Here is a 25995-nt window from a genome sequence, read left to right as displayed (position 1 = left end):
CCGGAACGAAGCCAAGAAAACGGCCGGAACTAAGCCGTGAAAAGGCCGGAACAACGCTGGGAAATGGGCCGGAACAACATTAGGGAATGTCGAGGTGCTGAACCATCCGAAAAACGGACCGGAACTATGCCGGAAAAACCAATTGGAACTTGCCGGGAACTGGCTAGAACTACATCGGGAAAGGAATGTGAAGACATGGAGAATATGCTCTAAAATAATAATACCAATACTCCCCCTCTGATACCATGTTAAATTTGGATGCGGAAATAAGAAATGCAAATAGGAAAAGGGAGGAAAAAAAAGATGGAGAACATAGGCATATACATGGTTCGCCGGTTTGGCACTAAGGCCTACATGCATGGACAAAGAGCCACTAAGGGCCACATTCCTATCATTCAGATATATTTTGTTTGAGTACAAAGAGCCTATATATAGGAACAGTAAAGATAAGAAAATATGGAAGGTGTACAATAGTTAAAGGAGGCACCGTGATTGGTGGAGGATTTTGCTCCACCGTTATATTGACCGGATCACCATGATTGGTAGAGGATTTTACTCCACAATTATATAGAAATATTTATATATTTCAACATCATCGATTATTTCAAGATTCTAATCAAATCTCTCAAAGGATATAGAGGAGAGGATTCTTTTAAAAGGAAGGCTAAAAGTTCTTTTACAGAGAAGAGATATGTTCTTTGTCACTAAATCCCCAATACTGTTGCTTCTTGCTTCTGGAAATGTGAAAATCCCCTAAAGAACTTTCTGTAGGGACCACCAACGTCTGTGGCCTAATGGTATCTCCTCTCCTTTCAAAATGAAAGGTATAAGGTTCTAGTCTCTCCAAGAACATTGTGAGAACATTGTGAGAGTTCTTTGCCAGGGAAGGAAGGCATTTAGTACAGGAATAGCAATTGTCTCCAACTAGTCCACTAAATTATTATTACTAAGTAACACAGCCAAGCAATCTTAGACTGTCCATCTAATGCACAATTTAGATAGCCAAAAGATCATACACATCTCCTCAACAATTTATTCTGGGATACATAGAAACCTCCCACTTTATAATAATGAAGTAGCAAAACTTGGAGCTCTAACAAAAAACTAATGAAAAACCTTTTATTTCCAGCCTCTGAGGTCCCGTAGAATACCTACATTTCACGAATGTAAATGTCCTATCATGAACAAGGTAAGGAAATACATTAAGGATCTAGGAAGAAGAGTTGATTTCGTTTTTTGGTTACAAATAAGAATGTTATATAAAGATAATTAAATAAAAATACTTTAAATGAGTCCTCATCTCATTCAAAGTAACTTCAGTAGAGTAAACTAATAATTTTAGAATGGAAGTTTTTTTTTGATAAATAATCAATTCATTAAAAAAGTTCAAAAGGGGAACGCGTCCCTACAAGATCACAAAAACCTGGGTACCCTAAGGCCCCAGGAAAGCCAAAAACTCAACAGTCTCCTCAGTAGAGGAACAAAGTCTACCCGAACCCCCAAAAACGAGAGAGCTAATAACAAAAGATTTCAGAACAATGATGGAAGATTCCTCTCCATCAAAGGATCTTCTATTCCACTCCCTCCACAGACACCACCAAAGACACAGCGGCGCCATCCTCCAAAACTCTCAAGCCTGTGCTCCCACCCAACCCCCTCTCCAGGTGCCCATCAGACCTCTCGTAGATCTAGGCATGACCCAATAAACTCCAAATAGACCTAACAAAAGATTCCAACAATCAACCGACACCGGACAATGCAAAAGAAGATGGTCAACCAACTCGCCATTACACTTACACATGCAACACCAATTCACCGTGATATGCTTTCTCCTTCTCAAATTATCCAGCGTCAATATTTTACCCCACACAACCGTCCAAGCAAAGAAAGCCACTTTCAATGACACCCGAGTTAGCCACACTGCCTTCCAAGGGAATACCACCCCATCTGAGTCCAAAAGGCATCCGAAAAAAGATCTCACACTAAACATACCCCTAGAAGAAGGAATCCAAACAAGAGAATCCCTACCTCCTCCACGGATCACCTAGCTATACAACAACTCTAGAAAACCAAAAACATCATCCATCTCCTAGTCCTGAAAAGATCGCTGAAAAAGCACTTCACAAACCGATCTCCCGCTATCAAGGCGATAGCAATCAACCACCAAGGCATGCCTATTAGCCTCAATCCTAAAAAGTCTAGGGAAAGAGCATGCTAAAGTGCGATCTCCACACCACACATCCTCCCAAAACCGAATCTCCATACCATCATGAACTCTAAATCTGACATGCTGAGAAATCTCATTACATCCCTTCTAAATGGCTTTCCAAACACCAACCCCTCCAGGGATAGACACCACAGCAGAGCACCAACCCCCCTCTCCTCCCCAAAGCAACACAAGATCACCCTCCACAATCTATCCCGCTCAATACCAAACCTCCACAACTACTTACCTAACAGGCCCTGTTGTAAGGCAACAGACGCCTAATCCCAATTCCTCCGAACTTAACAGGCTTACACACCTACTCCCAATGAACCAGATGATACTTAAATTCATCCCCCAAACCTCCCAATAAAAAGTTCCTTTGAAGTCTTTCAATACAAGCAGCAACCTAGGACAGAATCTGGAAAAGGGATAAAAAAAATATGTGGGATTGTGGGAATACTCGACAAAGTGTTTTTCTTTTTTTTTTTATAAGTGTTTTTCTTTTTTTGACAAAGTGTTTTTCAACAAGGTAAACCTCCCCCCTTTTGATAAATATTGCTTCTACCACACCGCAAGCCTCCTTTCCACCCTCTCCACCACCGGATCCCAAGCACCTACAATCCTCGAAGAACCCCCCAGAGACAAACCCAAGTAAAGGATCGAAAAAGAACCAACTCCACACCCAAGAACAGAAGCTAATTCCTTAATCTCCGAAACCTCCCCCACTGGAATCAAAGCGCTCTTCCCCACATTCATTTTCAAACCCGAGACTGCCTGAAAACATATCAACACCGACCTCAAATATCTCATCTCAGACACCTCAGCCTCGCAACAAACAAGAGTATCATCCGCAAATAACAGGTGGGAAATCTCCACTGATGCATATCATCCCTTCCCACCTAAAACCCCTGATGAAACCCACCTCCACAGCCCTCCCCATCAATCTACTAAGCCCCTCCATCACAATGATGAACAGAAGTGGGAATAATGGATCTCCCTGATGCGAACCTCGCGAGCTACCAAAGAAACCAGTCGGGAACCCATTCACCAACACCGAGAATCTCGCTAAAGAAATGCATAACTTAATCCATTTCCTCCATTTTTCCCCAAAACCCATCCTTGCCATCATATATAACAAGAAACTCCAACTATCATGATCATAAGCTTTCTCCACATCCAACTTACACAAAACCTTGGAACCCACTCCTCAATCTATCATCCACACACTCCCTAGCAATAAGGACAGAATCCAAAATCTGACGCACTCCTATGAAAGCATTATGAGATTCTGAAATAACCTCATCCAAGACCACCCTCAATCTCAAAGAAAGAACTTTGGCTATTAGTTTATAAATGCATCCCAACAAACTAATAGGTCTAAAATCCTTCACATCTACGGGTACCCCTTCTTCGGAATAAGGGCTATAAATGATGCATTCATGGATTTCTCAAATCGCCCCTGAGTATGAAAACTACCCATCACCTCGCCCCTAAACACATCCCAACTCTTAAAAAAGAAACCTCATAGTGAAACCATCCAGACCCAGAGCTTTATCTACAATTTCTTGGCGTCTTCAGCACTTCCTCCTCAAAAAACGGAATCTCCAGACCCTCCCTGTTTTCCTCAAAAACCCTATCAAAATTAAGTCCATCTAGCCGGGGTCTCGTGGAAACAGGCTCCGTAAACAGTCTCTGATAGAAACGGGCAATCCCCCTGCAAACATCGTCCTCCCTACTCAACACCACCCCATCCACAGTGAGTCCCTATATGATTACCCCTCTTATGAGTATTAGCCAACCTATGGAAGAACTTAGTGTTCCTGTCCCCCTCCTTGAGCCATAATGCTTTGGATTTCTGTCTCCACAAAATCTCCTCCGACACAGCAATCTCATCCTGGCACGCCGCTCTCCTACGCCATGGAAGTTAAAAGTTCAAAGCATAAGAAAAACAAAAATCAAAGACAATATACATTATTTTGGCTTCAAACTTTTTGCTTAGTTCATCCTTATAGTACACATGATGATTATAGTGTTCGTGGAACACTATGATCATCATATGTACTATACGGAGGGTGATTGTAAGTAGGCATGGGGAGGAGCATGGAGGATGGTACTCCCACAAGGTGAGAATCCCATATGGGGTTGGGGGTTGGAAACACATTCGGAAGGGTTAGGATGAATTCTCTAAGCACATTAGGTTTCGTGTTAGGAATGGAAGGAGTTTACGTTTTTTAGATGACATTTGGTGTGGAGATCGGTCCCTTGCCGTCACTTTCCCTAGACTTTATCGGATTGCTACTGATAGGCATGCCATGGTGGTTGATTGCTATCGTCTTGATAGTGGAAGAACGTTATGAGATGTACGCTTCAGGAGCCTGTTTCAGGATTGGGAGATGGAGGATGTATTAGGCTTTTTGGAGCTGTTGTGCCGTCAGGAGATAGCAAAGGAGGATTCTGATTTGTGCTTTTGGGTTCCAACTGCACATGGACATTTCTAGTAGTGGACGCGACTACTAGAGGAATGTTCCACATTATGTGTGGTGGTGCATTTGGAAGGAGAGGAATAGTAGAATGTTCGAAGGGAAGGAGTCGTCCACGGCTACGCTGAAACTTCATATTATTCGCTCTCTATTTAGTTATGTGAAGAGGAGTTCTTGTTCCTCCTCCGATGATTTAATCATTTTTTTGGATTCTTTGGGGCCTTAGATCCCAGTTCCACTTTTGTATAAGAGATGCGTTCCCCTTTGAACGCCTTTTATTTTTTTTTTGATAAGTAAGAATTTATTTAAAAAGATCAAAAAGGGGAGCGGAAACCAAAGATACAAAACAAAAGGCTAAAGGGCGCCTTAGACCTTCAGAGAGGCCAAAAAAACAATAATTTCCTCCGTAGATCTATAATCTCTCCCTGAAACCCAACAAAAAAAAGTACAAATAATAGAGAACTTAAGCATAGAAACAAGCTTCTCTTTTCTATCAAAATATCTCCTATTTCTCTCGAGCCAAATACACCACCAAATACAAAGCGGCGTAGCCCTCCAAGCATCTTGAATGGAAGCCCCAACGGATATGCCTCTTCAAGCTTCAATCAACCCTCTAGAAGAACAAGGCATAACCCATTGAACCCCAAATAAACCAAGCATCAAATCCCAACAATCTCTGGCCATACTACAATGTAAAAGGAGGTGATCAACTGACTCCCCATTGCACAAGCACATATAACACCGATTGACCACCACTTGATTCCTCCTCCTCAAATTGTCCTGGGTTAAAATCTTGCCTAGGACTGAGGTCCAAGCAAAAAAGGCGACCTTGCGGGGAGCCTTGGAACGCCAAATAGACTTCCATGGGAAGGGTTCTCCGTGATGAAACGAAAGGCATCTAAAAAAAGATCTAACCTCAAAACGGCCTTGCGAGTTAGGAACCCAGAACCAACAATCCGACTCCCCAAAAGAGATCACCTGGCTATACAAAAGCTCCAGAAAGCAAGAAACATCCTCGATCTCCCAATCCTGAAAATGCCTCCTGAACTGAACATCCCAAGTCAGTCTCCCGTTATCAAGATGATAACAGTCAACAACCATGGCCTGTCGGTGAGAAGCAATCCTATAAAGCCGTGGGAAAGCGAGAGCAAGAGGGCGTTCCCCACACCAGATATCCTTCCAAAAACTGATCCTCCTTCCATCTTTAACTCGAAAGCGAACATGCTTGCAGAAATCATCCCAACCCCTCCAAATGAAATTCCAAACTCCCACCCCCCTTGGGCCACACCTCGCCAGAGAGCACCACCCACCTACTTTCCCCAAATTTGCTCTTAATAACTCTCCTCCAAAGCCAATGCCTCTCTATCCCAAACCTCCATAGCCATTTACCAAGGAGAGCCTTATTAAAAGGCAACAACCTCCTTAACCCTAAGCCTCCAAACCGAATTGGATGGCACACTTGCTCCCACCGAACCAAGTATCTCCCCCCCCCCCCCCCCCCCCCCAAAAAGGAAGTTGCATTGCAATCTTTCAATTCTCTCGGCCACTGAAGAAAGAATCTGAAACAGAGAGATGAAGTAAGTAGGAAGGCTAGAGAGGGTGCTCTTAATCAAGGTAACCCGACCCCCCTTGGACAGGTACTGCTTTTTCCAACCCGCCAACCTCCTTTCAAACCTATCGACCACCGGATCCTAGCTCCCCACACATCTCGAAGGAGCACCCAAAGGCAATCCTAAGTAAGAAATGGGAAAAGAGCCAGTACAGCATCCAAGGATCTGCACAAGCATCTCAATCTCAGGAACCTCCCCAACAGGCACAGGCAGACTCTTTCCAACATCAACCTTAAGGCCAGAGACCACTTGAAACCAAATCAAAACGCATCTCAAGTGCCTCAACTGGGACGCGTCCGCATCACAAAACACAATAGTATCATCCGCAAACATCAAATGGGAGACCGCCAATTGACTAGCAACATCCCTGCCCACTTGAACACCTTTTATTCAATTATTACTTATCAAAAAAAAAAAAAAAAAAAAAGCACCATTCTTTCCAAGAAAATGAGACATTGATTGATGCCTAAGCCCTTCGCTTATAAAAAGCTACTCGATTACAACAGTAATCATACAAAATCACCCATGTCCATGGAGATATCCAAATTTGCTTAGGAGATCTGAACCTTGGAAAAGGTATTTCTTTTTTTATGATTTCTGCATCTGCATAAGCAGAGGCCAACTATCCAAATAAAAAGGCATTACTACTAGGCTCTGTTACAATTGCAAAACTGTCAGAGTTGGCTGTAATTAATATTCGATTGGCTGTGTATATTTGTAGTTTACTTTTGAGTATATCTTCTCCCCCAAAATGTATTTCTACCTTCAGATCAATAAAATATTTTTGATAAGTAACATTGAAGGAGCTGCAGGAAACTGGAAACAGGTGGAGCTGCTAACGTACAGGGGAAGCAAACCAAAAGCTAAAAAAAAAAATAAAGGAGAAAGATATCAAACAAAATAATTGATGGCCCTAGCAAAGAACTTCAATTTCTTCAAAGAACTCAACACCTTTTAATTACTAAAATATTTGTTAGATATTCTGCTCCGTTTATCCCAAGAATAAGCAAATCATTACTAAATATTATGCTTTTATCAGTCACAAACCACAAAATAAGATGACTGATTGTAAACCACACCTGGCCGTCAACAACAACAGCATGCTGACCCTTCTGCCAATACTCAAGTAGCTTCTTAACAGAATTTAAATGACTGTTATCAATTCCAGGAGAAACTCCAGCTGGAAGCTTCGGAAGTTTGATTGAGGTTTCTTTCTTACTCTGCAGTATCCGCAAACAGTAAGTTAAAAAAGCATAGGATAAGTATAAAGTAGACACAGATTAGCATCCAATAACAGGTTAAATTACGTTAGCAGCAAAAAAGTGGTAAATGGTGCACTTTTATTGGAACTACCAATGAACAGAAAAACCAAAAAGGAACTGACATGGACAACAATGCTTGGTACCTCAGTATCTATCTAAACTAAACCGGGTTACTCTGTTGCCCCCATGTTGCAAGGAATTGTAAATTGGAAGGTGATTTCATTTGAAGGTTATACATATTCCTGGAGAAGTATTTTATTGTCCATAACTTTGCCAAGCAGGAATCATCCTGAAATGCTTTACTTGTGTCTGTAAGAAGCATATGCAAATGTTAAGGAGGGATATTGGATGAATACAGATCAAATTAACCGAGATCTAAGGTCATCACTCCTCAATAAACCTCAGCTTGCCTATGAAGAGTAACCACGAGGGTATACGCTTTGCACCAGTCCCATATCTGATTATATCTTTTCTTCTATAAATTCAGTTATTACCAATTCTTTTTTCAGTTATTTTCACCTATGGAATTTGATCTTGCATTCTCAAATGACAAGTCTTTAGAAAAGACAAATGAAGACAGAGATTGCATTGTTTAATATGATAATATAGACAAATAGTGGATCTTGGTAGTTAACTAAAATTTTAGGATTCATTGGCTGGTGTATTGGTAAAAGTTCAATCTGACAAGTGCAGGGACAAGTCCTATCTAAAAAAAGCCACTTCCTGCAGAAGTGTGACAATAACTGGGTAATGGTTTTAATTTATTTATTTATTTATTAAAATTCAAGTAATTAAGGAATTCTTAACAGTCAGTCTGTCTCCTGAATCTAGCTCACAAAATGTCCACCCTCTAAGTCAGGATCATTACATGACCAGATTCAAGACATACAGGATCATGCCTCATCTATGCATCAATAGAACTTGTTTAGCAAATCCGTGCCAGGTGAATGAAGGATGCAGTGAGAACCTGCTTCTGCTTACAAGCTTTGAAATTAGACTTCAAGTTGAACTTCTTTGGGTACTAGTCTAATATCTATGAGTTGAAATCCTAGTCAGCTATATAACATCTAAATGCACAATCGCAAGTAATAATAAAAATTCAACCAATAAAAAACATGTCCCTGTTCTTCCTAGTTTTGCTAGTGCCCAGTTCGTGTGTGCTCGTAATTGTGGCTAAAACAATTTCAGATGAATCTTACTAGATCCACATACATAATAGTATGTACTAAAGATTCAAGCATGAAAAATGAACCAAGAAGATTTATTGGCTTCCATATCAAATTCCACCAAAGGCACCTCATTAACTCGAGACAAAAGAGCAGCTCTCTTGGCCTTCTCGCAACGATGTTCATACTCCCTTATGAGCCTCTGGGTGTGAGGTGAAAACAGAAACGAAGCATTCTCTAACTCCCAAGTAGCATCCTCATAATCAAGGCCACACCATTTAACAAGCCACTCATAATGGGGATCTGAATTATCGCCAGCATGCCCACTGCAATTCCCATTGTGATGCACAGGAAACACTAATAATCTTTTCTTTAGCAAACGATGTGGCATAGTCCACTCTTTCCACCTTGTGACCTGGAAAGAAAAAAACTTATTAAAAAGAAGCAACACAAAATTGGCATAACTGAATAATCAAGATAGGACCTGTCAAGCCAGATCAGTATTTATGATGCACCTGATTCTTCCGATTAAATTTTTCAACAAGCAACGGTGCTTCAAGATGCACTAGAGTTTCTGGTACCCAGCGGTTGTGAAAATGAGCAAGACCTTTATATTTAACAAAATACTGCTTCTGCCTTGGCAATCCTATAACCAAAATACCAAATTAATAAGAGAAATTTAAACTGAAATCCCAAATTACTTGGAGAAACTTAAGAGAGAAAATTTATATATGCTAGGAGAAGATATGGAAACGCAAAAAATGAATTCCTATCAATATTTATTATAATATGCTAATCTTTCTCGTTATGAAAATGAACATGATATAATGTGTTAAATGTTAATTTGTCCATGCCTTCAACATCTGGCACCTCCACTTCTCTAGTGTCCCAAATTGACTCTATTCCTTCCGAAACTGAGTGGACACCATACTCAATCTTTTTTTTCACACACCACTTACAGTGCCAAACTCCCAGTGGAACATCATTCAATGGAGGATCTAAACAAGAGATATGGTATGTTCTCTTGCAACCTTTTCCATCACAGCACCTGAAATTGTATATAAATTATAAGAGACAAATCATAGCAACAAAATAAAGAAAATGAATTTGATTAAAACAGTTCAAGATTGAATTATGTGACAAATAACATTAGGGGGCACTGCGCACTCCCTTTTGAGCGTTTTTGATGAAATATTACTTATCAAAAAAAATAAAAAAAGAATTCGTGTCCAAAACTTTCTGAACTAGTCATAGCTGATACATAATATAGTCAATACAAAGATTTAAAATTCTGAACTAGTCATAGCTGATAAATAATATTACTAGTTAAATATCATATAATAAAAGCAAAAGGCTTACCAAAATATACAAACAAATCCACACAGCATAACTTAGTATCAACAAAATCATTTCTAAAAGAATAAATATTGCTTTCTCTAGCTCTTTTCTTTTCTTGTTTTCGCTGGGGGTAGGGGGGTCGGGGAGCATGGTCCCTGCCTGCCTCCCTTACTGTCCACCACTGCATAAATACTATATTTATATATTTGGATGCTTCCTATAAGTCAACCTTACATTAGAAACAGTCTCGGTATCCTATATGAATCTCTATAACTTAAATATCATCAAATTGTTTACTATTAGGGAGAATCAACATCATCAAAATATTGAAAAGGTCTGTAGGCCCAAGATGAAAAATAAATAAATATATAAAAAGGAAAAAATAATAATAATTAAGCCTATCGTAGATATATAACATATTTTCTGAAACTAGAAACTCATATCTAAAAAATATCAACTATATGACATAAACACTCCTCTGAAAAATGTGCACTGACACAAAGGGGTGAAATATTTCACCATATGTTGCAGTATTTTTACAGCTAAAGAGCAAGTAAATCTAAATAATTTTCCTAAATATGAAAACCAAAGTAACCAACTTCTCTCCCATCAAATTGTACATTTGAGTTTTAAATAACAGGTTCCTGCCTCTTTTTAATTTCTTCAAAATATATTCCACAACAGACTAACAATAAATAAATAATTTGGAAAAGTAGTGTTTAAGAGGCATTTACCAAGCTAATAAAAAGCTTTAACTTTGTGAGTTCATCCATAAAGACCATAACTAATAATACTTGCAAAAATAAATGCACATATGAAAAAGTTTACCCACAGGAGCTTTCCACCAAGCCTGCAGATTACACACGTATTCTGGTCACTCTCAGAATCCAGAGGAGACTCCCGATTCGTATTGCCATCACATTTGTCAGCAAGTCCCGGTATGATACTGGATTCAAGTTCCCCTCTATCCTAATGCAAGGCATGAAAAAAGGGCAATATTTACTCCATGATTAACAACTCATCTAACATAAACTGTTAAACAAAGTTCCACAGCTTTGTCATAAAATGATAAGGGAAATCACATCATAAAGTATTTAGCATGTATGTAGTAGCATGACCAAAAATATCTCTCTTTTTGTGATTATTAGAATCTCTAGCATGTCCTAAAAAGAAATGAAAAAAATAAAGATAATAAAACAAAGATGTACAAGAGGTCCAAATTATTACAAAATAAGCATTTATATTGGGATGAAAGGGGAAAAATTAACGGTGTTACAAGTCCACTATCAGCCCAGAGGCCCTAGTCACTATTGGGACAACAGCATGCTTAACCAAGTGCTGATGAAGATCAGACTTCCGATGCTGACCTCAGTCATGCTTGGGAAGCTTAGGATGTTGGTTGCCCTACCTCAGTTCGTCCTGTCTACTATTTACACTTATATATTTCTTTTTATAGCTTCACTCCATTGCATATATATTACAATTTAGCAAATTTTGGGCTTCAGTGTAATTTTCTCATAGCGAAGTCATAAAGTACAGTCAGCAAGGGAACAATAACAGTTCTTATCCCTCTCCAGTGTGAGATCTTGCTGAATATGTGCCACTGTGAGAGCCAAGACAACGATTTTTCTGTTAGGGTCATGACGTTGTTTGTGCCAAGAATCAGCAAACGCATCCGATTTAGAGTTAGGAGTGGGAGATAGGTTAGGTTTTGGGAGGACAGCTGGTGCGGGGACTTTGTTTTGGCTTATAGGTTTCCTCAGCTCTTCAGAATTTACACGAACAGATGCGCTCGGGTTACTGACTGTTATCGGCTTGATAATTGGAGGTCGATTTGGGACGTGCAATTTCGCAGATATTTTCTTGATTGGGAGCTTAGTTCCTATCTTTACTCTACGGACAGGTGGTGGAGGGTGAGGGGATGGATGAGATGGTGTGGGCAGGTTCCTCAAGACGAACTTTTGAGGTTAGGGCCTTCTATCTGAGCGTAACTGAGATTCCAGATCCTTCCTTTCCTTGGAATGCAACTTGGAAGTCCAAAGCTCCATTGAAGGTGGATTTTTTGCTTGGACATCTGCCCTCAGAAGTATTCTCACTCTTGACAACCTTAGGAGACAACAAATTGTGGTGAACTGGTGTTGTATGTGCAAGCAGACAGAAGAAACAGTGAACCACCTCCTTCTTCATTGCCCAGTGGCGAGGGACATTTGGTCTATGTTCCTAGTAGCGTTTGGCATGTTTTGGGTGTTTTCCTGTTCTATGGTGGACATGATTGAGGCTTGGAGAGGGTGTATAGTGGAAAGCTGAGCCAGAGACGCGTGGAGGGCCACTCCCTTTTGTTTATGGTGGGGCTTGTGGCGCGAGAGGAATAGGAGATCCTTTGATGGAGAGGAAACTCCTATTCGGTCTCTCAAATACAATATTTTGTCTACTTTCTTTTGGGTTTATGGGCGTGATTGTAAAACAATGGGACATCTTTTGGATTTTGTGGATAGCTTGAAATTATAGTGGCAGCCTATGGCGCCTTGTGTATTCTCTTGGGAGCGCTCCCCTTTTGAGCGCCTTTAATGAATATATATATATATATATATATATATTCAGTCCCACACAAGTATAGCACTAACAAGGATGATGCAATTCCTATAAAAGCACCCACACCTTCCTCCTTTCATTCAGTCAAACAAATCACGTGCAGATGGAGTCATTGTGTGACCGCAAGTGTAAACAAATTTTAGACTTGTGCAAGCACCGCCAATGTTACATGGACTTGGGTATGTTTGTTGGGTGGGAGCATGTATCCATGCGTCTGATGTATCAAATTCCCATACAAAAAGACACATGGACATTGTTAAATATTCATATTATTGAATATTTTATTTTATTTTTTGGAGTAAAATAATATCTTTATGTAACATATTGCTCGATATGGGCATTTTACTGATGTAAGCAGAAGCGATAAAGTTATTCACAAGGAATAATTTACTTTGAACCCACAAAGTAGAGTGTTTTGAATCCACAAAACAAGAGATAAATTCATAAAGAGTTCTGAAATATTATTAATAAAAAGGTTAAAATGTTGCTCTTGCAATACATGAATATTTATAATAGAGAAAACCTAACACTAGAAGGAAATTAAAATCTAATCCAACAAGGAAACTAATCCTATAAATAAGCATAAAAATAATCTCTCTAAAAAATCTGGAAAAAAAATAGAATAAGAAACCTAATAAATAAAAAATACTAAATATAAAATTTTAGAGCAATCCGAGTTCGTTAAGGCCTTGAACAAAAATCCCGAAATATTAGCAGGCCTCCTATAAGACAATAAAACGTGATTTCGGAGCCCTAATCGAAGGTTTTCAACCGAAAACCAGCATGGCCCACAAGCTAAAGCTAGTGAGTTTTTCTCAATGCATAGTTTCCACCCAAAAAACACTACTGGTTTGTCGAAAACGGACTTGTCAAACTGCTTATCGAACTGTGCAGAATTTTGTCCAACATCATTTACCCATTTTGAAGCAATAATATACTACAATTGAATTATTGGACAATCTTTTTAGGTGCATGTCCAACAAAATATGTTGGGACACATATCCCATACCCATGTCCTAGACTCCTAGCAACGTACATCGAACACAAGTATTTCACCTACTTTTGAAGAGTCCATATAGCAGTACCGCCTACGGATGCAAAAAAAACCCCACCGCGGTGGATAACCCACCCTGCTCCACCCCGTTTAAATTGGTTTTGGGGACCCGTTTATTTAAATGGGGTTGGGATGGTTAGAGGTGAAAAAACCAAACGGGTTCTAGGCAGGGAGGGGGGAGGGTCGCCCTGCCCCGTTTATATTATGATATTACAATTTTACCATTATATGTTTATATTATATATGGAAATAACCCTAAGTATATATAATAAGAAACCCTAGCCTACTTAAACTAACTCTAATTTCATTACAACCGCACACCTGAACTCCATTCCCACCTTTGGCCCTTCTAGTTCTAGACTTCAAGAGATTTCAAACTGTTCATCACCATCTTCGCCATTGATTCAACCCTAGCCTACGAGTGTTCATCGCTATCTTCGCCATCTATTGGTGAAGGAGATCAAAGGCTTCAAAGTTGATCTGACCATTGATTCATCACCATCTTCCAATCTCTCTAATCGATCTATCCATCCCTCCAAATTTCAAATGTATTTTTATTTATTTATATAGACTTGTTTATGTGCATATATATATACACACACACACACATAACTGCACTTATATATATGATAGTATACACAACTTCATTAGTTGATTAATCTTTGTACTTTTGTATTGTATGTTGCATGTAGTTTGTAGTTACTTTATCCAGATTTAAACGGGGTGGGGCGGTTAAAGGCGTGGGGCGGGGCGGGGCGGGGCGGGGTGGAGGAGTGATTTTGTAAACGGTTATGGGGGGTATTAAATTAAACAGGGACGGGGATGGGGAAGGGGATCCCCGCCCCAACCCACCTTGTTGCCATCCCTAGCACTGGCAAACGTAATTTGAGTGGTTACAGTTTTGTGAGCGAATTACATAGTTTAACCTTGACTGGACTCATCTCAATCCAATTTCTTGTTATTTATGCACCCTGGCCTGGGATCATGAAAGATTTATAATAGAGCTTTCCTTTCTCAACCAAGGTTTTAAAAAGCAGTCACGGCCGCTAATGCGGTCACATTCACAGCATCCATGCAAGTTGTAACCGGTATTACATAACGCCCTAGCCAGGGAGCATGAAAGGTTTAGAATAGAGGTTTCCTTTCTCAACCAAGGTTCTAAACGCAATCATAGCCACCGATGTGATTGCGACCGCAGTGTCGCTATCTCGGACTATAAGGGGGGTTATATGACGGGTATCAACCGTCAAGGCCATGGTTCAACACTAGAAAACATGATCAAAGTGAACCAATTTGCAAGTGTGTGGTTGTTTTAAAACTTGATGTCTGACTCCATTGATGGACTCACTACTCCATTGGAGGTTCTAGGATTAAATTTGTATTCCATTTTCTCCATCTTTGACATGGTAAACGTGTTAAACTCGACATTGGATTCAAAATAAATAGGGAACCACACTACTTTAGGAAAAAAAAAAAATTAGCTAATAATATTGTGGTCAAAACTCCTATTAAAAAATTGAGTCGAGTAGTTTGTTGCTCAAGCTCTCCTTAATAACACAATGAGATTCAAATGAAAATTGGGCTCGACTCATTTACCTACAAGCAAGCTCAAGCAAGCTTCTTCCTAATTCCTCTTAAATCGAGAATGACTAGCTTTGGTTCATCTTACAATCCTCTATCTAAATATCTAATTCATGTCATGTCGTGGCCATCCAATAATGCAAGATCAATAAATAAATAAAAATAACCATTATAACATTCTATTAGCTTCCTTCTTTATATGTTATCAGATCTCAAAGGAAACTTAATGAGAATGTGTTCAGAAATAGGAACTTATAAAAAGTTTTAAAAACGATGAAAACTGGGGTAGAAAAAGGAAACCAACCTTAGTAACGGAGGTGTCACATAGATCATTGTTTAATGTCAAGTTGCAAGAACAGAGCTCCTGTGGCGGTGAATCATATCCAACCCTACAAGATATGAAACACAAATTGATTTACATCTTTATTATTTAAAAAGAAAGAACAACGATATGGAATTTGGAGTGCAAACACCAATTCATTTAATAAACAACGTGAGAAGATCGACAGGGTATGAGGTTCATTCGAGTTTGACAGGTGCAAGAAAGGACCACTTTTCCATATTTGTGAAGTACTGTAATTTACAACTCTTATCATGTAGCAACAAGATCATCAATTGACAACTCTTATCAAGTAGCAAAAAGATCTAAACTGTTCAGATTGGAAGATGACATCCTTAGAAAATAACATCGAGGCTTACGGCAACATGCTCCACAAATTTGTGGTGACACATTTGCTAAATAGCAAGATTTCATCTTCAAACGTGTTGATATATTCAAAGACAGTTTTGAATACTTGTTAAGAAACACAATCTGTATAAATTGAAAGATGAAATTTTTTTATTCAACAGCATACTGACCTGCATGTCCACTTTATACAATTACAATGACATAAAGAGTTCCACCCATGTAAAATATACAAATTGCTATGTCTTTTCGATTTTATTTCGCTAGTTTTTATTGTTGGAATTCATTTTTGGCATCTTGTACATGCATGGAGTTAAAAGATCTAATTTTTCAAGCACTTTTCTTTTAACCCAGAATTAAAATTGAGACACACAACTAATTGAGACTAAGCTGTTGAAATAGTTTTTGATTGATTAAACATAGTCTTTTTCATTTAACTTCGGTTGGTGGGTAATTCTCTTTTATTTTTTCATAGATAAGAAAGATTTCATAAAAATGTTCAAAAGGGGAGGCTCCCAAAACAGACAACCGCCGTCCATGACGACACTAAAGCTTTAAGCTATCAACAAAATCCAAAAGACAATCCACTAACATACAATCCCACCCATTTACCCAAAAGCATAAAGAAGAAAGTATACTATACTTAATAGCCCAAATAGGAGACTCCACACCCTCAAAGCATGAGGACCTGTCTCTTTTTCCATTTTTCCCATTTTCCTTTTTTTGACATTTTAGAGTCTCAGGTCAAGTGTTCGGGAATTTTTTTCCAATACTTTGCATTTATTATTTTGGAACATATTGGACATAAATATTTCATTTGGGACACACTGGACATCATAATTTATTTTGGGGTGATTGTATTATTATTTTCTAGATATTTTCTTTTTGAGGGGCCTTTTTGCAATTTTGGAAGAAGTGGGGGCCCATGGGTGACTTTAGTGTCATTTTTGGCATATATATGCATATACATATGTTGGAGGAGAGAGAGAGAGAGGGGGGGAGCAGCCAAGGGGGCCGGATCCCCCTCCCCCATTCTCTCTCTCTCTTCTTTTCTTCTTTCTTCTATTTCTTTCCCTTTTCTTTTCTTTTGTATCCAAGCTTCAAGGCTTGGTATCATCTACCTCCGTTGAGATTCGTGACTCGTCGTAGAAGGGTTTTATGTCGAGGACACCAAGGGGAGCAAAACCCTTGCAGGGATGATTTCAAAGTCGGATTTGGAAGCTGCCCCATAGGAGGGTTTAACGTTCTCCTCGTCATCCTCGTCGACTCTTCAAAATTGTAGCTCGATTGGAGCACTCTCACTTTTGGAGCTTTTTTAGATTTTCATCTCAATGAGATGGGGGGTGTTGCGTATGTAAGGCTTTAATTCCTTTGAGTTTTGTGAGTTTAGATTATGTATGCATGCATATGTGTGTGTGTATATTTAGAAGTCTGCGTTTGGGTTAAAAGGCTTTAAAAATGATAATTAGTGATGTAATTATTTAATTCTATGCCTAGAATGTTTCTTGGGTACGTTGTTGTTATTAAAGTTATTAGGCAAGGAGCTTATTTGATTTTGTAAATTTCATATATGTGTATACGTGTTAATTACTTTGAGGCTATATGGATGATATTGCGAGCTAACTTTTGCAAGTATGATTATGTGGATATCTATGTTGTAGTAGATTTGATAAATTGCCCTTCTAAGTATGATGATATATTGCTTAATGTGGAATCATTGCATTAATGAGTAGGCCATGATAGCATTGGACTTTAGGGCATGATTTGTATGGATAGCGTGAGCTTATGTGCGCTTGTGAAGTGCAATTTGGTTATATATCGGTATGTGCTTACCTTATGAAATTGGATGATGATTTTGGGATATTCTCGAGGATTTTATTGTACGGTTTGATCTGTAACAACTAGGGCTTAGCGCTAGCAGGCGAGCTCGGACTCTCCAACTTTATAGTGGCCACTTGGCTGATTCCCTGCAGGTTAATAGTCCGAAAACAACTACAGTTCATTACCAGTGGTCTTATTCCGAAAGAACCATTTTACCGGTTCATGCAATGTGTGTGACTGGGGGTGCATGTGTAACAAGATATCCCTCTCCTCTGTTGATTTCGAATCTATTGTTAAGTTGGCATACATGTGTAGTTGCAACTTGGTTTATTGTTGTTATTTCCAACTCCAGTTTTTGTTGCAAGTTGGCATCCATGTGTAGTTGCAACTTGAATCCTTATTTTATTTCATTTGCTACGTATATGCTTATTAGAAATGGAATGGATGATGCATATTTACATTGAGGTTTATATAATGAAATGGATATGTCTAAGTACAATTGGTAGCTTAGGATGATGCTTTTAGGATTTTCCTCGGAATTAGATGTTAGGGAGCATGTCTCTTTGTATTGTTGACATGGGCTACTCTTGTGAGGCCAAAGGAATATAGTATGTGTATGTAACTAGCATATTTCCTACCGAGCATTGTAAGCTCACCCCTCGTTGATTCCCCTCTCAGGTTGAAGCAAGGCTTTTGAGGACGATGCTTCCTTTTTACTTGTTTTGTGATGTAATTTGGTATTATATGTTTTTTGTCGCCATTTCATGTTGTAGCCATTTTAGGTATTATGATTCGAGTTGAGGTGACATGTATCTTTGGGAAATGTAATTATGAGTATGTGGTATGATTTGGAATAATTGTATTTGGTACTCGGAGAAAATCATGTAATGAGGCCATAAAGCCACTTTTTTTCCAAATTAGTATTGCTACCATCTTATTTTGCTCACTCAAGGATGTATGTTGCACGCACATACTTAGGATTCACCATGTTCATACCATATTTCATCACTTGGGAAGTTTTAGATTCAGTTTTGGGACTATATATATGCATATGAATGATTTAGGGTGGCCATGGACCTTTCTGCAGGGTTATTTTTCCATTCTATTTCGTTGGGATCGATCTTAGGTACACTACGATCGATCTTTAGTTCATTCGGATCAATCTCAGATTTCTGTTTTGTTGGGATCGATCTTAGGTTCACTAAGATCGATCTTAGTTCCTGTTCACAGCACTGTAGGGCAAACTTCAAATGGCCATATCTTGCTCATCTTAAATCCAAATTAGGTCATTCTTGAGTTTAAATTGACTGTCTTGAAATAAGCTTTCCAATGGTACCAGTCTCATTCCACAATTCCCACAGCACTGTAAGGCAAACTTCAAACTGCCATATCTTGCTCATCTTAAATCCAAATTAGCTCATTCTTGAGTTCAAATTGACCGTCTTGAAATAAGCTTTCCAATGGTACCAGTCTCATTCCATAATTCCCACCATGGAGAGAGTTATGATTCTTTTTGTGAGACATGCTCTGAAATCTTTTAGTCCGAGGATGCCTTTTATGGCGAATCCATTCCTTTGATGTTAGAGACCTCATATAATGTTATTATATGATTGGTTTGGTCTTAGTACTTCATTTGAGTTATCTTTGGGGTCACATTAGCCATGTAGGTTAATGTGGGTCATCGCTTTCGCATTTGTGACTGTTTTGGTTTCTTTTGTCATTAGCTTCCTAGTTATGCACGTACTCAAGTCTTGTTGACTTCACTTAAGGTTCTTGTGTTGTCCTAGATATGGCATTTTTCTCTAGTAACATCTTCCTTTTATTCGCTTCCGCATTTTGGACCGAGTTCCAGGTCGGCTTTGGGTTTCCTAGTTAATGCACCGGATCATGGGATTTGAGGTGTTACACAAAGTATCTCCTATTTCTCTCTCACCACAAACCCCACCATACACACAGGGGAGTAGCCCTCCAAGCATCTCTGACTCGGCTCTCCACTATACACCCTCATCAAGTCTCAAGCAAGTCGACCATAGATTCTGAGAAAACCCATGGAATACCAAAAGCAACCAAAAAGAAAGACCAAACATCCCTTGCCACCAAGCAATGAATACGAAGATGGTTAACAAATTCCCCCGTCTTCTTACACATGTAGCACCTCTTAACCACAACTTGACTTCTTCTTCTAAGATTATCAATAGTGAGGATGCTTCCCAAAGCAGTTGTCCATGAGAAAAAAGCTACCTTAAGTGGTGCTTTCGTCCTCCAAATAGCTTTCCAAGAAAAAGCAGGGCCAGAAAGCTCCACCATAATAAAATAGAAGGACTTAACCTCGAACACCCCTCTCGAGGAACCCACCTACACCATCTCATCCATGCTCACCCTGACCACCACCTGGATATAGATGAAAGCTAGAAGATCTATAACCTCCAATAGTCCTCAATCACAGAACTGTCTAAGGAACCACATATCCCAAGTCTTCTATTATCAAGGCGATAATAATTAGCAACTATAGCATCTCTATTCACAGCAATCCGGTAAATTTGAGGGACCCTACGGGCCAAAGCCAAATCCCCACACCATGTGTTACCAAAACCTGACATTTCTTCCACTTTAAACCTTGAACCGAATCCTTTTAGAAAATTCATCCCAACCTCCACGGAGAAGTTTCCAAAAGCCCATACCCGCTAGGAATCTAACCTCCCTAGACTACCACCCACCATCACCCTCCCCATAATGACAAGCAATGAGACACCTCCAAAGCTTGGTCCTCTCTTTCTCAAATCTCCACAACCACTTGCCCAACAGCGCCTTATTAAACACATCCAACCTTCGAATGCCCAAACCCCCCATTTTAACAGGGGAACGCACTTTATTCGAATAAGCCAAGTGATACTTGAACTCATCTCCTAAACCCCCCCATAAGAACTTCTTCTGAATAACATCTAGTCTTCTAACAACTTTCTTAGGCATCGGAAAAAGCGACAAAAAATAGGTCGGGAGGCTTGAGAGTGTGTTTTTCATAAGAGTAACCCTTCCCCCTTTTGACAAGTATTGTTTCTTCCAGCCAGCAAGGCTCCTCTCAAATCTCTCAACAATCGGATCCCAAACAGAAATTCTCCTCAACGAGGCTCCCAAAGGGAGTCCCAAGTAGGAGATCGGAAAAGAGCCAACACCACATCCCAACGTATCAGCCAAAACTTGAATATCTTCCACCACCCCAACGGGGACAATCTCACTTTTTCCAATATTTATCTTCAAACCAAAAACAACTTGGAAACATGCCAACACACACCTTAAATACCTCAGCTGATTAGCATCACAAAAGACAATGGTATCATCTGCAAACAGCACGTGGGAAATGACTAATTGATTGGGGGCTCTACCCACTAAGGATCCCTGAATAAACCCAAGCTCCCCTGCTATGCCCATCAAACGACTAAAAGCCTCCATAACAATAATAAACAACAATGGGGAGAGAGGGTTCCCCTGCCTCAAGCCTCGAGAACTAGCAAAGAATCCAGCCGGAGATCCATTCACTAAAACAAAGAAGAATGCTGTAGAAATGCAGAAAAAAAATCCACGCCCTCCACTTTTGACCAAAGCCCGTTCTCTTTATCATGTACATCAAAAAATCCCAACAGACATGATCATAAGCCTTTTCAATATCCAATTTGCAATCAGGATATTTTGTAATCTTCCTTTTATTGTCTTTTTGAATGTCCTTGCTTAAGGATATTGAGTGTCCTGTTTAGGACTTTGGTTGTTTTTTTTTTTTTTAATGAGGGTATGTCCTCATATTGTTCCTTGTACTATCTTGTTTATATTTATATATACTCCTTCATTTAGGGAAAAAAAAAATATCCAATTTGCACACGACCCCCAAAATTCCACTTCTCGCCCTAGCCTTAATACACTCACTGGCAATCAACACTAAATCTAGAATTTGACGCCCTCCAACAAAAGCATTCTGAGAATACGAGATTACACCATCAAGCACTACTCTCCTCAGTCGAATGGCTAGCACTTTCGCAATAATCTTATACACAACCCCAACAAAGCTAATGGGTCTGAAATCCTGTGCTTCAATTGCTCCACCCTTTTTTTTTAGGACAAGAGTAATAAAGGAAGCATTAAGACTCTTCCCTAACGATCCATGCAGGAAAAAGGAGCCAATTGCCCCCATCACCTCAACCTACACCACCTCCCAATTATGCTGAAAGAAAGCTAAAGTAAAACCATCTGATCCAGGAGCTTTATCCCTATCACAGATCCTCAAAGCCGCCAACACCTCCTCCTCCCCAAACGGCATCTCAAGCCAGTCTCTATCACTATCCGAGATAACCGCAAACTCAAGCCTATTAAGCAAAGGCCTCCAAGAAGCAGTCTCCTCAAAGAGCTGCTTGAAAAAAGACACGAACCCATTCCGGATATCATCTTCCGCAATAATCGTAACCCCATTAAATCGAATCCTCCCAATGTGGTTACCTCTTCTATGAGCATTAACCATTTTGTGAAAAAACTTCGTGTTTTGATCAACTTCCTTGAGCCAAAGGGCTCTAGACTTTTGTCTTTGAGAGATCTCCTCCATCTCCACAATCTCTCCCTCCCTTCTGCTCACATCCCTGCTACTAAGACCTTCCTCACCCTCCTTCCTATCCAAAACTGAGATTTCCAGGAGGATTCTGTTCTTTCGCCAAACAAGGCTACTAAACACTTCCTTGTTCCAAGTCTTAATATCACTCTATAACCACCTTAATTTGGATGCCAACTGGAAACTCGAACTGCCCCTAAACTCATAGCCCGTCCACCAAATCCGACCCTATCTTTGAAGTCATCAGCCCGGAACCACATATTTTCAAACCGGAAAGGCGATCTCCCTCTCCTCACCCCTCCACAATCAATAAGAATAGGAATATGGTCCAAAATAGCACAAGCCAAAGCCACCTGAGACACATCAGGGAACTTCTCCTCCAAATCCCCCAAACCAAGAATCTGTCAAGCCATGACAACGTTGGTGATTCCCGTCCACTAGACCATGTGAAATGGCCTCCTTCCATCAGAAGATCAATAAGATGGTGGGTGCCAATGAAATCAGAAAAATCAGTCATGGCTTGAGACCAAAGACCTCCTGTGGATCTCTCACTAGGCGTACGGACAGCATTGGATTCAATAATTAACTATCAGTTAATTTTTGTATTGAAATACTAGTCTTGGGCGATATGATCTGTTTCTTGGAAAATAACTAAACTTTTTGACAAGTCTTTTCAATTCATAAAAAATAAACAATTGATGGACATCCCAAGTGCTACAGCGGAAAAAATTACTCCCTCCGTTTTATGAGTCACAATTCCCAATGTGGACAACTATTGTGGAACGGAGGTAGTAAGATGTTATAACTAGAAGATAGGAGGAGTGTGTAAATTAATAGGTATTCCTATTTGACAAGTTGATTCAACAATAGGTGATTCCAAAGGCACTAACATCTGGAACTCATAGAGTGCCCAGTAGTTCCTTCTGTTTAGGTTTCCAAATAAGAATCTGGCATCCCATTTTCTTTTACTCTTTACGAGTTTACATTATTGCTTTATTACTTGTGTGAACCAAGTTGATTAATTAATTGGGTTAAAAAAACTTCAACTTGATGATCATCAATGTTAAAATCAATAAAAAGAGAAAATAGACCTATAACCTATTCATCCCCCCTCTAGGTCATATTATTAGCTTCAGGAAGCGCCACTCTCAAAGCTGAACTAATTTCTATCTTTAAAGCTTGATCTCAAGATTATGAGCACTGTCAATGGCAGAAACGGGGGACAACATCATGTAGCTCGTTCACATTTAGGAAAACAGCTAGGACTCGTACCAATTGGAAAAATAATAAATAAATAAATTTATAATAATAATCTGATTCGCGAAGTGAATAGCAGCAAGAAAAAGAATCGACCAAGAACTTTCTCTTGTTTGGGATAAGACGCAGAGTTGCAATGGTGACAAAGCCCTAGGTCCGGATGGCTTCATTATGAGATTCCTGTTAGAGAGTTGGGGTGTGGTCGGGGATGAGGTGATGGGGACATTCCAGGAGTTACATTCTCATGGGCCCTTATTCCAAAGAAAGGTGGAGCCATAGATGTTAAGGATTTTAGATCTATTAGCTTGGTGGGGTGTATGTAGGGGTGGCAAATGGACAGGTTGGGTCGGGTTTGGGTTTGGGTTGGGTTGAAAATGGGCGAGTCAACATGGGTCAAGACCCATATTCAACCCGTTCAAAACGGGTTGAAAATGGGTAGGGTCAACCCGTTATAACCCCGTGGACCCATTAATTATTATTATTTTTTTTTTTTTTTTTTTTTAATATTATGGAATACTAATACAACATGATGTAAATGACATGGGCTTTGAAGGTACATTCCATGTTCACATTTTCCCTGCTTCATTTGGCCCCTACATACTCATCCTAACACCACCATTGGTTTTTTTTGTTTTTTTTGATAAGTAAGAATTTTATAAAAAAACGCTCAAAGGGGAGCGAAACCCATGGAAACAAGATGAAAAGGCCACAAAAAGCTTTAAGCCTTCAAAGAGGCCAAAAAATAACAATCTCCTCAACAGAACGATAATCTCTCTCTGAGACCCAACAAAAGAGTAGAAATAATAGAGAACTTAAGCTTAGAAATGGGTTTCTCCTTGCCATCGAAGTATCTCCGATTCCTCTCGAGCCAAATGCACCACCAAACACAGAGAGGGGTAGCCCTCCAAGCATCCCGGATGAGCGCCCCAACAGAGAAACTTCTCCATGCCTCAATCAACCCTCAAGAGGAACAGGGTATAACCCAAGGGACCCCAAATAACCCAATCATCATATCCCAACAATCTCTGGCCAAACTGCAATGCAACAGAAGGTGATCCACTGTCTCCTCATCGCGACGACACAAGAAACAGCGATTGATAACCACCTGCTTTCTCCTCCTCAAATTATCCTGGGTTAAAATCCTACCCAAGACAGACATCCAAGCAAAAAAGGCCACCTTAAGGGGAGCCTTGGAACGCCAAATAGCCTTCCAAGGGAAAGTGCCACCCTCCCCATCAGAAAGGCACCTGAAAAAGGATCTCACCTCGAATCGACCCTGAGAGTGAGGACTCCAAAGCCAACAATCAACCTCCTCATGAGAGATCAACTGACGATACAGTAACTCCAAAAAACGAGTGACCTCCTCAATTTCCCAATCCTGAAAATGTCTCCTAAACTGAACGTCCCAAGTTAGTCTTCCATTATCAAGGTGATAACAGTCAACCACCAAGGCCTGCTTGTCAGAAGCAATCCTATAAAGCTGAGGGAAAGAGAGAGCAAGGGGAAGTTCCCCACACCAAAGGTCCCCCCAAAATCTATCCTCCTTCCATCCCTGATCCTAAAGCGAACAAGATTACAAAAAACGTCTTATCCCTTTCGAATGCAAGTCCAAACCCCCACACCCTTAGGACCACGCATCTCAAGAAAACACCACCCACCACTGATTTCCTCAAACTTGCTGGCAATGACTTTCCTCCAAAGCCAAAGCCTCTCAACCCTAAATCTCCAAAGCCATTTCCTAAGAAGAGCCCTATTGAAAGGCAACAACCTTCGAATCCCTAAACCTCCACTCCAAAGAGGACGGCACACTTGCTCCCATCGAACCAGATGATATTTGAACTCCTCTCCTCTCCCTCCCCAAAGAAAATTCCGCTGCAAACTCTCAATTCTCTCCGCCACCGAAGAAGGAATCTGAAAAAGGGAGATAAAATAGGTGGGTAGGCAAGAGAGAGTGCTCTTGATCAGAGTGACCCGCCCCCCTTTGGATAGGTACTGCTTCTTCCAACCCGCCATCCTCTTCTCAAATCTATCCACCACCGGATCCCAACTCCCCACACATCTCGAAGGAGCACCCAGAGGCAAACCTAAGTAAGAAATAGGAAACGAGCTAGTGCCACATCCGAGGATCTGAGCAAACATCTCAATATCAAGAACATCCCCAACCGGCACTAAAACACTCTTTCCAACATTCACATTAAGCCCAGAGACAACTTGAAACCAAATCAAAACGCATCTCAAATGTCTCAGCTGGAATGCATCAGCATCACAAAGAACCAAGGTATCATCTACAAACATCAAGTGAGAAATCTCCAACTGACTAGCAACATCTCTACCCACCCGAAATCCTTTCAA

The 25995-nt window shown here is 40.0% G+C and overlaps 1 protein-coding gene across 8 annotated transcripts in view; it reads right to left on the bottom strand.

The window, feature by feature from the left end:
* The window catches only part of LOC132306187 (helicase protein MOM1-like), a 99890-nt gene that overhangs the window by 54832 nt on the left and 19063 nt on the right, over positions 1 to 25995 (bottom strand). For 7 of the 8 annotated variants that reach the window (XM_059803483.1, XM_059803477.1, XM_059803481.1 and 4 more), the window contains exons 3-8: positions 15594 to 15678; positions 10895 to 11031; positions 9579 to 9772; positions 9240 to 9370; positions 8855 to 9139; positions 7376 to 7516 (exon numbers count right to left, since the gene is read on the bottom strand). In XM_059803483.1, the coding sequence (XP_059659466.1) occupies positions 7376 to 7516; positions 8855 to 9139; positions 9240 to 9370; positions 9579 to 9772; positions 10895 to 11031; positions 15594 to 15678 (973 nt within the window). The remainder of the gene's footprint in view (positions 1 to 7375; positions 7517 to 8854; positions 9140 to 9239; positions 9371 to 9578; positions 9773 to 10894; positions 11032 to 15593; positions 15679 to 25995) is intronic. The other variant, XM_059803484.1, reaches the window with a different exon arrangement.

The sequence above is a fragment of the Cornus florida genome, unplaced genomic scaffold, assembly GCF_030987335.1.
Source record: "Cornus florida cultivar Cherokee Brave unplaced genomic scaffold, ASM3098733v1 CherokeeBrave_3.0.0_Hap2_Chr05, whole genome shotgun sequence".
NCBI lineage: Eukaryota > Viridiplantae > Streptophyta > Magnoliopsida > Cornales > Cornaceae > Cornus > Cornus florida.
This window is presented reverse-complemented; position numbering and strand designations above follow the sequence as displayed.